General features: G+C 42.8%; 1 protein-coding gene across 2 annotated transcripts in view; it reads right to left on the minus strand.

The window, feature by feature from the left end:
* Nucleotides 1-321: 321 nt before the first annotated feature.
* CEP135 (centrosomal protein 135) overlaps nt 322-15,893 on the minus strand; it is a 99,963-nt gene continuing 84,391 nt past the window's right edge. Inside the window, exons 23-27 of one of the 2 annotated variants that reach the window (XM_073608412.1) lie at nt 14,479-14,681; nt 5,020-5,124; nt 4,752-4,907; nt 3,387-3,524; nt 322-2,713 (exon numbers count right to left, since the gene is read on the minus strand). In XM_073608412.1, the coding sequence (XP_073464513.1) occupies nt 3,512-3,524; nt 4,752-4,907; nt 5,020-5,124; nt 14,479-14,681 (477 nt within the window). In that variant the 3' untranslated portion in view covers nt 322-2,713; nt 3,387-3,511. The remainder of the gene's footprint in view (nt 2,714-3,386; nt 3,525-4,751; nt 4,908-5,019; nt 5,125-14,478; nt 14,682-15,893) is intronic. The other variant, XM_073608410.1, reaches the window with a different exon arrangement.

Consider the following 15,893-nt stretch of genomic DNA (forward strand, 5'->3'; position numbering starts at 1 on the left):
TGGGCTAACTTTACGTTTTTTTTTCTCTTTTTTAATGCATGAAACCCCCCCCCCCCAAAAAAGAACCTGTTTGAAAAATTGCTGCGCAAATAATGTGCGAGATAAGTTGCAACGACCACCATTTTATTCTCTAGGGTCTCTGCTAAAAAAACATATATAATGTTTGGTGGTTCTGTGCAATTTTTCTAGCAAATAAATTATGATTTTTACACGTAGGAAAGAAATGTCAGAATTGGCCTGGTAGGCAAGTGGTTAATACCACTTTAACTTGGAAGCTGCCATATTCATCCACAAATCATTTGCACCAAAGCACACAAAAAATAACAGTTAAAATACTTACATTTATTTTGTTATAAATAGTAATGAAGTATAAAAATAAATATATATGGTAACAATTTAAACTGAATTATCTTACAATGCAGTACAAATTCACATGCATCCAATATTGAATAAAAACACTTTGTACAACAGTATTTTACATTGAGGAAACACTGGGAAAGGGGTTTTAACATTTAATAACTTTTGTGAAGTTTTTGTTAGCAAAGTTCAGAATATATCATGTATACAGTATAACATTAGCTGGTAATGGGGAGCTGTAACCAAAAATCAAATCCTAAATGTACAGGCTAAAGGAGTAACTGCTATGTTGTTCTGCATTATCAATAAACTCGTACCAGGATTATTTTGTTTTGTGCAACACTGAAATACATTATTTCATTGTATTCTTCCATTACATTCATATACTGGTATCAGCTAAGAACCCCAAATTCTAAAACAGAGACTTTAGTTGTAACAATAGCAGCCCAAGAAAGAGATGTTACACTTTAGATCTGACAATTATTTCAGAAATGTAATTCAAGTAAGCACTCTTCCAAAAATATCCATTTGTGTATGCATGGCATCCCTGATAGTTGTCTTAAAGGAGGCAATGAAAGTAAAGCAATCAGAGCATTAAAACAATCAAGCTTATAAAGATCTACTCCAGGTATGGCCATGAAGCATCCACCATACAGAGTAGGAAATACTGTGCCTAATGCCATGAGAGAACTATAAAGCGAGAGCATTTTATGTATCTACAGTTCCCACATTTCAAAACTACATCTGGCAAGAGTGTAATGAAAACTTCAAGAGCCTATGTTGTTATATTAGAACAAGGTGGTAAAAAAATACTATTTAAAGTCCAACTCCAGAGTAAAAAAAATATAAAAGTAGAAGTCCACCCTAACACTAAAAACCCTGTATCTATAGATATCCACAAACTAACACTAATCTATTTAGCTCTGTAAAGCAAAATCAGTATACATACCTTTTCTGAAGCCGATCCAACCCGATCCCACCCTGAGCTGTCAGCCACGGCTTCGCTGTGTAGGCGGGTGCAGAGGACACATCCGACAACAGAAGCCCAATGGACTAGATAGTCACTCCCCATTCATTTCACAGACGCTGTCGGCTGTGTCCTCTGCAGAGCTTCCGCCGCTGGAGACCGGATCGGCTTCAGAAAAGGTATGCATACCGATTTCTGCTTTACAGGGCTAGATAGGCAAGTATTAGATTGTGGATGTCTGTAGATGCAGGGATTTTAGTGTTAGGATGGACTTATCCTTTAATAATGCATTGTGTATTCATTTCCTTACTCCTCAGGCTTGATTTCAAACACTTCTTCCTAAGCCATTCTGCATAGCAATGAATCAGTCAGTCATATATATCCAGTTGCTATACAAATCCTGTATAAGTAAAAAATAATAGTTTCCTGTATGAACAAAGCCTAAAGCCTGCCCCGGGGAATAAGCTTTTTTTGTCCTTGCTTATCTTCTTGGGCACTGGTCCCCCCACTGCCCCCATGAGTTCTCCTACCTCTGGAGCCTACAAAAGAGGACCAAGCCACTGGTAGTGTAACCTTCACCAATAGGAGGTTTCCACATCAAGCAGGCAGTGATGTAGAAGCCCGAAGAAGAACCTCAGGAAGGAAACCGAAGAAAAAAAAGATCATCGGGTGATTGTGGCTTCGGCGAAGTAAAATGGGCATTTGGCTAGGTTTCATTTTTTTCATACCAGTAGAGGGGGATGGGACATTTGCTAAAATTCTAGAGTTGAGCTTTAATTGATGCTTTCACTGCTGCTCCTTGTAATATGAAATTTCAGGAGAACTGGCCAGTTGGCCTCATGCTAAAAGCATTCAGTTACCCAGTGCAATAAAGACATGCCTTCTTCTATCTCACATAAGGTAAAAGAAAGATAGACGTTACAGAGACACACATGTATAGTGCAGATTTTAAACCCAAAAACTTCTGTTACTGTAAACACTGAAATAACATTCTGTTGTATGACTTCTGTTTATTACAGAGACTTTAAACGTGATGGTCACTGATGATTCTGTGGATGGAACAGAATGTTTTCTGTATTCCAGACTATTTGTAGCACCACATATAAATCCCATGAAATGTTTTATTTACCGATACTCCTGTAAGCTGTTCATAATATTCTGCTACAGGACAGACATTATGCTTAAGTGCATGGAGATGAGGTATTTATAAGATATTTCTGGAGTGCACTGAAACATGGCAATGCAATCTAATTACAGAAAGAAATGATAGATTGCTTTCAGGCAATACTGATTACACAATGTATTTTGTAAAATGGATGTAAACAGTGATGTTGCTGGTCCTTGTGTGGTTTTATTTTTCACATCTGTCATTCCTTAAAGCTCACACTTCTAAAAGAAAAGAAAAATGGTTATTTCTTTCAGCTTTTGTAAACTTTGGAATTCATCTTTACAATTCCAGTGGCCCAATTTTTTTTTTGTGTAATGGTTTATACATTACATGTACATTTAGTATTTCTCTACATGTATAGTCAGTTTTAAAGGATAAGTCCACCTTTTAAAAAAACATTATGAATGAACATTTTTTGGCAGATAAAAAAAAAATGTAAATTTACAATTTTTTTTTTTTAGGAGCCTGGAAAACATTGCACCAGCAATCAGCAGATCGCTGGTGCCATGCAGGTCTCCTGCAGACTGTCAGGGAAAGCGGTCTGCCCGTACGCCTTACGGGCAGGCAGTTTCACAATGACCGGAAGAATCAACGAGGTACCAGAGCCCTCAAAAGTGCCGTGGTAGTTCATTGAGAACTACAAAGGATGTCAGTATTTGTAGTTGATTCATCCACATTTTTCAAAAAGGGACAGCTAGTATGGGGAACTTCTACCCGTGCTGCTGTCACACACACAAAGCGCTCAGATTGCCGAGCCACTGCAGGAGCAGGAACATGTTACAGGTGAACTTATCCTTTAGCGGTTGCCCTCAAAGTTACAATTTTATTGCACAATCTCTTAAAACTACTGACTATATAATTAGCGGGTGGGCTTGAAAAAAAAACTAATTTTACCAATATATATCCACTTAGGTAGGTCCTTGCAAAACAGGGGATTGTAAAACTGTTGGTGGCTGTGATGCGTAGCTTTAGACTAATTAGGTAACAAAATTCTATTCTCCATAGATCCAGGGGAATTGTCATGGAAAAGGTCTAGAAAGAAGCAATAAAGCAATTTAGCTCACCTTGTTAGAATAAGAAATCATTGCCTTTGTGAAATCTGATATAAAACATTAGTTAGGTAAAAGTGTTAGTTAAAGGGACTATCCTATTAATAGGCAAAAGTTGAATATGTTCATAGGTCAACATCTTGTCAAATTCTTTAGGTCAGGGGTGAGACAATGGCACTTTAAACCATTAAGGTGTTTTAATAAATCAGCCAAATCACCAGGGACTGAAAAAGGCTTTCCTACTCTGCCAAGAATTATAGTATAACGAAAAACTTTTCCCCCAGCTAGCATTTGGCTAAATTTCTAAACCGCTAATGGATGCAATGGCACTGCAACCATGAGCTGGAGGGCCCAGAACTTCTCTGGATCAGAGCCTTTCAACACCTACAGCAAGGTCAGGGTGGGGATAAGGCATCTAGCAAAGGATTGGTTTAATTTAGTTCACTTAAAGTACAATTAAATTTAATTTACAGAAAGCATGTAGACTGCCATGAACAGAAACTTCACTCTAGATTTCTCAAAGAAGTATGGGAAAAACTTTTGTGGCCATACTTCTCCTGTGGTTTACAGGAGTGCACTTAGTTCTGAACTTCTGTGACCAAGATTCACATAAAGCCCCCTGTCAGCTGACATCACAGGGTCGGTCCAGGCTCTGTAGGGATCCTGACAATGTCGGGATTTGCGCAGTTGCCCGACAGGCAGCTGGCTCAGCCTCTCAGCACATCGCTGAGAGGCTGAGCCAGCCGCTTCTATCCCTCCACAGCCCAGTGCTCCAATGAGCGCTGGAGGGGCAGATCAGAGAGCCGGTAACGACAGTTCTCTGCTCACTGAAGACCGAGGACTAAGCGATCAGCGGACTTTCATCACTCAGTCCTTGGTGTAGAGGCAGGGGGAACAAATGCTGCATTTACATAAGTATGAATGTTTATTTTTTTTTGTTTTTTAATCTTGCACTTCTCTTTTAAGGGCTCTGCGTAAGCTACATTTTAGAAAGCACCTCCCATTATTAGAAGGTGTATGTTATGTTACTCTTTCTTGCCTTCCTTTATTACTGATTAGTTAGTTGAAAAGGTATTCTCAATTTATCAACCAAGATGGATAAAAACTGCCTCTATATTTTTCAAGGCCTACTTTTCAGTAAGGACCTTAAATCAAAAAAAAATAAATAAATAAAAAAAGTACAGTAACATGACTGCAAGGTCAGACTTACTTTTCAGCCGTTTTATCAGAGGCTCGTTCTACTGATCTTAAGATGGACCGTTCTGGAGATAGAGAAAGTGATTTCATTGTGGATGTTAGTGGTGAAGATGTACGCACTGATGATGTGGAAAGTCCATGTCTGCGCAATTCCTGAACCGCTCGCTCCCTGTAGTAGATAGAAAACAGTTTTACCCATTTGTTTTTTAAGCAACACACAGGAGTGATATGACTCCCTTAATATGCCAGGATGTATTCTCTAACCATTATTACAGGCTTACCTTTCAAACTTTTCTGTGGTGAGTTGTCGTCTTGCAACATCATAGTCAGACTGCAGCTGTGTAAGTTTATTTCGGAGCATAGCCACTTCTCGAGACTGGGAGGTGCTATTAACCAGAAAAAAACTGTTTAAAAAAAGTAGAGCTTAAATCATAAAAACACAAAATCCAGAAAGTTTAGGTGCTGCCACACAGATAGCCTTTTACATTCAGCTTTTCTCACCATCACAAGAGGTACACTAAAATCTTGGATTGCGAGCAGAATTCATTCCGGAAACATGCTTGTAATCCAAAGCACTCATGAACGGAGCCTTAATGTAACCATATTGCTACACTTAGAGGCGCCTCTCTTCTCTTTTATACTCAGTTGTGAAATGACGCTACTTGTACATCAAGACAATCGCTTGTATATCAAGTCAAATTTAAAAAGATAAAACTAAATTTGCTGGTACTGCAAAACACACTCTCAATCCAAGGTTTTATTGTACTTGAATTCTAGTCAATAATTTGCAAATATTAAAGTGAAACTCCAGCTTATACTAATTTGTCAAACAATACAAAAATCCCAAATGATCACTTTGATTCATCAGGATGTATGCATTAAAAATAGGATTTTTTAAAACAGCTTACCTGTAAAATCCTTTTCTTTCGAAGGACATCACGGGACACAGAGCCACAGTAATTACTGATGGGTTATATAGGTATCACTGGTGATTGGACACTGGCACACCCTATCAGGAAGTTCAACCCCTATATAATCCCTCCCCCTTGCAGGGATACCTCAGTTTTGTAGCCAAGCAATATAGTGTATTAGAAGAGGGGCGGGACCTCTGTGTCCCGTGATGTCCTTCGAAAGAAAAGGATTTTACAGGTAAGCCGTTTTAAAAAATCCTATTTTCTTTCTCGAACATCACGGGACACAGAGCCACAGTAATTACTGATGGGATGTCCCAGAGCAATGCTACCTGAGGGGGGGGAACCACGACCAAGTAGGGTGCAATCAGACCTGAGGACCCTGTACCGCTGCCTGCAGCACACTACGTCCAAAGGCGATATCCTCATGCCTTCTCACATCCACCTGATAGAATCTGGTGACTGTATGAACTGAAGACCAGGTTGCGGCCTTGCAGATTTGAGCCATAGAGGCCTGGTGATGCACTGCCCAAGAAGCACCAATAGCCCTTGTGGAATGTGCCCTGATCTGAAACGGAGGAATCTTCTGTTTCAAACCGTAAGCTTGAATGATCAACTGTCGAATCCATTTAGCAATGGTAGCTTTTGACGCTGCCTGTCCTCTATTGGGACCCTCTGGCAGCACAAACAAAACATCCGTCTTGCGGATCTGAGCAGTTGTCCCTAGATAGGCCTTAACTGCTCTTACTACATCCAACGAATGTAGAGATCTCTCTTCCGGAGAACAGGGATCTGGAAAAAAGGAAGGTAGAACAATGTCTTGGTTTAAATGAAAATCAGAAACCACCTTCGGTAAAAAACTAGGATGAGGGCGTAGTACCACTCTATCCTTGTGTATAATCAAATAAGGCTCCTTACAGGAAAGAGCTGCTAATTCTGATACTCTTCTAGCAGAAGAGATGGCCACCAGAAAAATTAATTTCCTTGTCAACAAGACCAAAGGAATCTGACTTATTGGTTCAAAAGGCTGTTTCTGTAACACAGCCAGGACCAAATTCAAGTCCCAGGGGTTTAGGGGCGCTTTAACCGGAGGATTAAGACGCATCACCCCCTGCATAAAGTTTCGGACCAAAGAATGCAAAGCAAGTGGCCGCTGAAATAATACTGATAAAGCAGAGACCTGGCCCTTGATGCTACTCAAGGCCAGCTTCATCTCTAATCCTAACTGTAGAAAATCAAGAATTCTACCTATGACATATTTCCTGGGATGCCAACCTCTGGATTCACACCAGGTTATATAAGCTTTCCAGACTCTATGATAAATCATCCTGGAAGCTGGCTTCCTTGCATTAATCAAGGTAGATATGACAGGACCTGAGAGCCCACGACTCTTCAGAACGTGGGTCTCAATAGCCAAACCGTCAAATTTAGCGTTTGTAAGGCAGGATGGAACACTGGACCTTGAGATAACAGGTCTGGGCGTTCCGGTAGTGTCCACGGGGAACCTACTGTCATCCTTACTATTTCTGCATACCAAGTCCTTCTGGGCCAAGCGGGGGCCACCAGAAGTACCGACTTCCTTTCCTGCCTGATCCTGCGAAGGAGTCGTGGTAATAGCAGAATAGGCGGGAATGCGGAAATCAGTGAGAACCGATGCCACGGAATCACCAACGCATTCGTCCCGCATGCAAGAGGATCTTTTGTCCTTGCCACAAATCTGTCTATCTTTTTGTTGAATCGGGATGCAAAGAGATCTACATCTGGAACCCCCCATCTTTGGCATATGGCCCAAAAGACATCGGGATGCAGAGACCATTCCCCTGGAAGTAACTGCTGGCGACTTAGATAGTCCGCCTGCCAATTCTCTATTCCGGGATGAAAACTGCCGATATGCATAGCACATGCATCTCTGCCCAGACTAAGATCTGGTTCACCTCTTTTTGAGCAGCTCGGCTCCGGGTGCCTCCCTGATGATTAACATAAGCCACTGCTGTGGCATTGTCGGACTGGATCCTGACCGGACAACCCTGTAGCCTGATAGTCCAGGCCTTTAGAGCTAGATGTATCGCCCGGATCTCCAGAATGTTGATGGGTAAGGTCCTCTCTGTCTTGGACCATACCCCTTGGACCGCAGCCTGTTCCAGAACTGCTCCCCAACCTGACAGACTGGCATCTGTTGTTACCACCGTCTAGGTAACCGGTAGAAAGGATTTCCCCTTCTGCAGGTTTTCGGGTATGAGCCACCAATTGAGGCTCTGACGCACCGCATGCGACAGGTGCATCGGAAAGTCTAATGCCTGAACCTTCTTGTTCCAGGTCGACAGAATACTGTGTTGCAGCATTCTTGAGTGAAACTGAGCATAGGGAACTGCTTCGAATGAAGACACCATCTTCCCTAGTAGCCTCATACAAAGGCGGACTGAGGGACCCTTCTTGGTCCTTACTGTCAGAATCAGCTCTCTCAAAGCAGTGAACTTTGCCTGGGGTAGAAATATTTTCTCCTGGCTTGTATCTATAATCAGACCTAAATACTGCAGTCTTCTTACTGGTTTTAGGAAAGACTTTTCTAAGTTGAGGATCCAACCCAGGTGTTCTAGATACCTGACCGTGGTCCTCAAGTTCCCATTCAAAGAGGCTACCGACCGGTCTATCAAGAGCAGGTCGTCTAGGTATGCTATGACAGCTATACCCTGAGCCCTTAATCTGGCCAGAGGAGGAGCCAAGATCTTTGCGAACACTCGAGGTGCAGTGGCTATCCCGAAAGGCAGAGCCACAAACTGGAAATGGCGCCCTCCTACCTCGAAGCGCAGAAACTTCTAATGAGCAGGAAAAATGGGCACATGCAGATATGCATCTCTGATGTCTATTGATGCCAGAAATTCTCCTCCCTGCAGGGTGGGAACTACTGTTCGAATTGATTCCATGCGGAAGGATTGAATCCTTAGGAATCGGTTCAGATCCCTTAAGTTCAGAATGTGCCTGACATCCCCATTTGGCTTTTGGACCGTAAAAAGGTTGGAATAGAAGCCCAATCCCTGGTCCTTTGCGGGAACTATCATAATGACCTCCTGCGACAAAAGTCGCTCTAACGCTAGAAGGAGCGACTGCTTCTTCTCTGGGTCTCTGGGAACATTTGATCTGAGGAACCGAGGAGAGGGGAATTCCTGAAACTCCAGCTTGTACCCTAAGGTTACCGTGGAGATTACCCATCTGTCCTGGAAGTCCTCCTGCCAGAGCTCTGAGAACTGTCGCAGTCTTCCCCCCACTCGAGTGAGCGGGGGCGCCCCCTCATGCAGAGGTCTTAGTGTTTTGCCTAGTAGGCTTCTTTCCCCAGGACTTCTTTTGTCCCTGGGGTTGACTCTTGTCTCTGGACCCCGATGGAGGTGGCCGTCGAGACTGCCTGGAGGCTGAAGCCCCCGGCGCTGGGGAAAGAGTCTGTTTGAAAGAGGGACGCTTACTCTTCTTCTTGACAGGTAAGAGAGTGATTTTCCCACAAGAGATTCTCTTGATATAGTTATCCAAGTCCTCTCCAAACAACCTTGCACCACGAAATGGAAACCCAGCCAGTAGCTTCTTACATGGTGCTTCGGCTGACCAATTTTTCAACCATAGGATTCTACTTATATGCACCAACCCCAGTGAAAGACGGGAGGTTTGCACAATAGAATCTCTAATGGCGTCAACCACAAAGCATAAGGCCGCTGGAAGGTTAGCAAACCCCTGGGCCTGCTGTTCAGGTAATACTTTGATGACCTGCTTAACATGGTCTCTTAAGTATTGACAGACTCCAATCGCTGCTACTGCAGGTTGGGCCACTGATCCTGCTAGGGAGAAAACATCCTTCAATAGGGATTCCATCCTTTTATCTACAGGATCCCTGAGCATCTGAGCATTGTCTACAGGACAAGTCAGGCTATTATTTACGGAGGAAATGGCGGCATCAATAGCCGGTATTCCCCACATTTTAATAAACTTTTCTTCCATCGGATAAAGTGTTGAAAACTTTCTCGGTGGAAAAAAACGATTGTCTGGGTGATCCCACTCAGAATAAATGAGCTTTTCAAGTAAAGTATGAACAGGAAAAGCATGTGCTGCTTGGAAAGGTTTCAGTGACCCCAAAGCAGAAGAGGATTCTTTAGCAGTTTCAGGTATGGGCAACTTAAATGTGGAGCGGACCAATCCAGTGAGGATCTGCACAAAGACTTTCTCCTCTTGGGAAGTCGCAGAGGGTCCCTCTCCACCTGATTCCTCCGAAGAGGAATCATCCGTCCCATCCTGAACCTCTGAAAGGGATTCATCTCCTTTATCCCAGAGCTCCTCTGTCTGAGGGTCTTGGGGAACAGAGGAAAGCCTAGTGCGTTTTCTTCCACTGAGTGAAGACATAATCACGGCCATTAATCTTTCCTCTAGACCATTAATGGTTGAGGAAAAAACCTCTTGTGTAATATATACAGGGGCTGAAGTGCCAGAAGCAGGTGTAGCCCCTGACCCCGATGGCTCTCCCTGGCTAGCCGTCCCTGGCCCATCTTTAGGGGGGGAGGATGCTGCCGACAGGGGGCCCTCAGAACCTGAACGAGATCCCCTAGTGTCTCTGGTTCCTGGGGTGCTTGAACCTCTTCTACCCATAGTGCAAAGCAACAAGGTGTGAGGTATACAAATGAACACTGCCCGCTGAGCGATGTAGTCTGGCTAAAAGCCTTGCTACCCAATGCTCAGTCTGGTGTTACTTCAGTAAATGCTGCCTAGGAGAATGCCTGTGTCCCACCTTACATGCGACCGTCAGCTCTGTGTCTCTCAGAAGGCTGAGTGCACCTGTACAGAGTGCCTTTAATAGCCTGCAGCTGGCCTGAGTGGGAGTCTAAGCACCTGTGCTGACGTCCCGCCCCCTCCTCTACCGCCCCCCCCCCCTCGAGTTTTGAAAAAAACGAGCGCTTCCCGCGCTGCCGACTCTCCTGTCATGCTTCTGGAGAAAGGCTGGGGATGGGGGGGGAAGGGAGAGAGGCTGGTAACAAGATCTGCCTAAACGGCTATCTTCAGAGATGGTGGCCATTAGAGCGCAGAGCCCGGGTGGTATAACCACTTTCTAGACCCCTGTGGCCCCTCTCTAGCCTGGGGGGGAACATTCAAACATGAGAAATCCCCCTTTCCATCTTACCTGTTTGCAGCCTGCTTGAGACGCTGGGACATAATCAGCGATGAAAACACCTGAGACAGACAGTCAGCATGTGCAGGTTTGTGCTCTTGGCAGCCCCCGGTGGTCACAATAGGCATAGCATGCATTTACCTTAAAGGAGAAAAGCCACTAGAACTCAAAAATTCTGTGGAATCTCCTCTTACCTTATCCAGCCGCAGGGTGCTGTTTACACAGACCCAATCTTCACCTCTCACGGTGGGCTCCGTTTGAAAAAACCGTCAGAGACTGGGGCCCCCTACGAATAGGGGGATCCAACAGTTCTGGGACCGTAAAGCACCTCGCCAGAAATTAGGAAGTTTAAAGCCATTTTCTGATCTGCGGGGTCCAGCTCTCTAAAAAGAGAAGCATTACGGGTAAAACCTTGTTTCTTCGGACACGAGGCCCGGGTACCATTCAATTCGGCCATGAAAAGACACTTTGAATGGATCCGGTTCGCCTGGCTTGCCCCAGTATAGGATCTTAGGATATTCCCTTTGGAGCTCAGCACAGGACATCTTTACACGTCCATCACCTAAGACACTGGCGTAAAAACTGAGGTATCCCTGCAAGGGGGAGGGATTATATAGGGGGTTGAACTTCCTGATAGGGTGTGCCAGTGTCCAATCACCAGTGATACCTATATAACCCATCAGTAATTACTGTGGCTCTGTGTCCCGTGATGTTCGAGAAAGAAATAGAGCTATTCAAATAGATATAGAATTAGAATTCTTAAGCCTAGAATCCAACCTTTTCTATGTTTGGAGCACGAGTCACACCTATTAACCGCTTGCTGTCTGGGCTATAGCCGAATGACGGCTGCAGCGTGGTCAGATAACTCCCGCTTGGGCGCGCACCCGGGAATATCCGCAACTGCCAGGTCCAGAAGACCCGGCCCATCACGGATCACGGTAAATGGCCGCTGACAGCGGCCGTTTACCACATGATCGATCCGTCAAGTGATGGAGCGATCACTTGTAGAGAAACCAGCGTCACATCTGGTTTCTCTCTCCCCTTTGTATCGATCGGTACAGAGAGGAGAGAGAGAGATCAGAGGCAGCAGCGCTGTGGGCTGGATGTGAAGTGCCCACAGCGCTGATATGTGACAACTCCAGCCATCCACCCATCCATACTCAGCCATCCATCCTCATCAAAACTCAGCCATCCATCCTTATCAATACTCAGCCATCCATCCATAGCAATACTCAGCCATCAATTCATCCTCAGCAATACTCATCCATCTATCCATCCTCAGCAATACTCATCCATCCATCCTCATCAATACTCATCCATGCTCAGCCATCCATCCATACTCAGCAATACTCATCCATCCCATCCATAGCCAGCCGTACTCAGCCGCACCCATCCATACTCAGCCCCACTCAGGCATACTCATTCATGCTCAGCCATCCCCATCCACGGCTCACCCATCCCTATGCACACCACATCAGTTCTCATCCATGCCACTAAAGTGCCCCACAAAAGTGTAATAGGAAGTCAAATTAGATTTGACATTTATGCCCCTAGAACACCTGATGGCGCTCCCTGCATGTTTGTGTAAAAGTCTCACGTATGTAGTATCGCTGTACGCAGGAGGAGTAAGAGAATCTATTTTGGGGTGTAATTTTTGGCATGTACATCCCATTTGTTAGAAATATTGTATAAATGGACAGCTTTGTGCAAAAAAAAAAAAAAAAATGCGTTTTCATTTTCTTTACACATTTTACAAAAACTTGTAGAAAAAAATGACATGCTCAAAAGACTCATAATGCCTCATAGATTATAAATTGGGTTGTTTTCTTTCCAAAATGGGGTAATTTTTTGGGGCATTTCCATTGTCCTGGTGCTCCAGGGCCTTCAAAAGTGTAAGAGGTAGTCAAGAAATTAGATGTATAATTTATGCTCCAAGAATGCCTGACAGTGCTCCTTGCATGTTGGGCCTCTGTATGTGGCCACGCTGTGTAAAAGTCTCACACATGTGGTATCGCCGTACTCAGGAGTAGCAGAATGTGTTTTCGGGTGTCATTTGTGGTATGCATAAGCTTTGTGTGAGAAATAACCTTCTAATATAACAATTTTGTGAAAAAAAAATAAAACAAAAAAAATTAGATATTTCAAAGAATTGTGGGAAAAAATTACAACTTCAACAAACTCACCATGCCTCTTACTAAATACCTTGGAATGTCTACTTTCCAAAAAGGGGTCATTTGTGCGGTATTTGTACTTTCCTGGCTTGTTAGGGTCTCAAGAAATGAGATAGGCCGTCAGTACTTCAGATGTGATCAATTTTCAGAGATTGGCACCATAGCTGGTGGACGCTATAACTTTAACAAAGGCCAAATAATATACACCGATTTGGGTTATTTTTACCAAAGATATGTAGTAATATAAATTTTGGCCAAAATTTATGAAGAAAAATGACTAATTTTCAAAATTTTATAACAGAAACCAAGAAAAATTCATTTTTTTTTTTTTTTTTTTTTTTTTTTTTTTTTTTTACAGAATTTTCGGTCTTTTTTCTTTTATAGCGCAAAAAAAAAAAAAAAACCCCAGCGGTGATTAAATACCACCAAAAGAAAGCTCTATTTGTGTGAAAAAAAGGACAAAAATTTCATATAGGTACAGTGTTGCATGACTGAGTAATTGTCATTCAAAATTTGAGAACACCGAAAAACTGAAAATTGGTCTGGTTAGGAAGGGGGTTTAAGTGCCCAGTGGGTAAGAGGTTAACACTAATATACTAGTGTGTGCGAAAATGTAAGCAAGCCGTTTGTTGCTTCGAAACAATCTAAACTCTGAGGAATAAACACAGAATTAACCTACCAACCAACATGCAGGAGTTTAGTGATTGACCGCATAAAAACCTGAATCTGTAAACCATCTTTTAATCAAGAGCGTTAAAAGAAGAAAATATCTATAGCTATGCAAAAAAAGGGTCTCCATTGAGTGGCTGCTAGTTAGTTTTCATACTAAACTCCCTGGACAAATTTAGGCTACATACAATCCAATTAAATAATCTGAGAATTAAAACAACCCAAGAAGAAGCAAAACCTGTATGCGTTATGTTGGTATACATATACTGTACTGTGTGGAGTTAAGATGGTTCCTAAGGATTTCAATTCTAAATTATACTTTATTTTCAGTAAACACATTCTGAGTTTTTTATTACAGTGTTCACAAAATTGTAGACATGCTGCATTTTCCGCAGCACATCAGGTGGCAAACCGCGTGATGTACAGCAACACCACACCGCACCGCCCCGCATAACAGACACCAACACACACACTAAAATAGTGCATCAGCGTGTGGATAGTGTGAAGGGGCCATTGCTGGTTTAGTGCAATTACTCTTTTAACAATTGTTGATTTCACAAAACCAGACACTTAAGGAATTCATCGTTTACAGTGAGTTGGCTGACTCAGACTTGCATTACAAAGAGTAAGCAAACCAGTTCTAGAACACTGCAAACTGGAAAAGAGAGGCTGAACAAATAATCAAAAATCACTTTTACATATACACAAATACAATTTATAGAAAAAAAACAAACATGGTTTGTTTAAATCAATAACACATATTGCTACTATTTAGCAGAAAGCAAACTATTTTACATTTTAAACTTTAAATTTTTGCAAAGGCTCTTGAAAGGGAAATATACTTACAGTTTACTCTCAGAAAGGGTAAGTTTGTCTTTCAGCAATTGAATCTCAGAGTCCTTCTCATGGGTGGTAAGATGACTCTGAAACTCCCTCTCTCTATTAGTGGCCAACAAGGTCTCCAAGTTCTTAATAGTGAGCCTCTCACTAGCCAATTGCTTCTTAAGAAGTTCTGTTTCTGATTTCATATCCTCCAATTCATCCATGAGCTGGAGAGGCACAAACAACCACCACATATAAAATACAAATAGAAGACTATTGCACTGTAAAAGAGTTGTGTCTGTATTCATCTACTGAGATTGTATCCATTTGGTAGGTAAATAACCTGCATAAAAGTGTACTTTAGTATAGGGCTCGACAAATCCCAGGCTCCAGGTTGCCACGGTGACTAGAAATTGCATCCTGGCACTTGGGCTTTTCTCAGTCAGCTTACTGCTGCAGGAATGCACAATTTGTATTGCCCAACGCCTGGGACATGCAGTTCTGGTGCCGGGCAGGTAGATTTCTACATTTAGCCCTGCCGCAAGCAAGCAGCAGGGCTCACTTGTCAGGTGGAAGCATTCGGACGGCTCCGCTGACGCTCGATTGCTTTCACACACGCAGGTAAAGTGCCCCCACCCACCACTATATATCCCAGGCTCTGCTTGCCCATCTGCAGGCCTGAGATTGGCATAGCGGGTGCCCCAGGCTAGAAGGGGGGAGGTCCGCTCTCCTCCCCAACTTGCTCCTCAACCCAGAAGCGACGAGTATGACGTCGCTTCCAGATCCCTGTTGACAGTTTCCCCAGCCAGCATGGCTAGGAAGGAATGTAATGCAGTGTGATCAGCACTGCATTACATTCAGTGGAACATAGGGGAGACATGCAGGTTCTGTTAGACCATGAATGTCTCATTAAAGAGAACCTGTCACCAACAAATCATCACTGTTTTAGCTCTTGTCCCCTATGTGATCATAGGGAACTTTTTGTCCCCTATGTGATCATAGGGAACTTTTTGTCCCCTATGTGATCATAGGGAACTTTTTGTCCCCTATGTGATGAAAGAAAAAAAAATAAAGAAAAAAAATTAAAAGTTAAAAAATGTTTTTTTTTTAATTGTAAAAAAAATTAGTTACACCCAAGCACATAAAATCTCCTCCCCACCCCCCCAAAATATATATATTTTGAGGGCCCCCCTCCCCCCTCACATATACAAACGTAAACACACATGTTGGGGTGCCTATGCATGAAAACGTCAATTGTGATACACATGTTACATATCACGCACAAACTGACTCCTAACTTATTTTAGCTTTAAATTGATTTTTATCGGTTTATAATAAAGCATAACATTACAATTGTACAACAGCATCTGCAAGGTACACAGTAAAACTGTTTCATTATCAAGTAAATACAAAAATCAGGCTCCTAACTTTTTTAGCTG

Source organism: Aquarana catesbeiana, linkage group LG01 (genome assembly GCF_042186555.1).
Source record: "Aquarana catesbeiana isolate 2022-GZ linkage group LG01, ASM4218655v1, whole genome shotgun sequence".
NCBI lineage: Eukaryota > Metazoa > Chordata > Amphibia > Anura > Ranidae > Aquarana > Aquarana catesbeiana.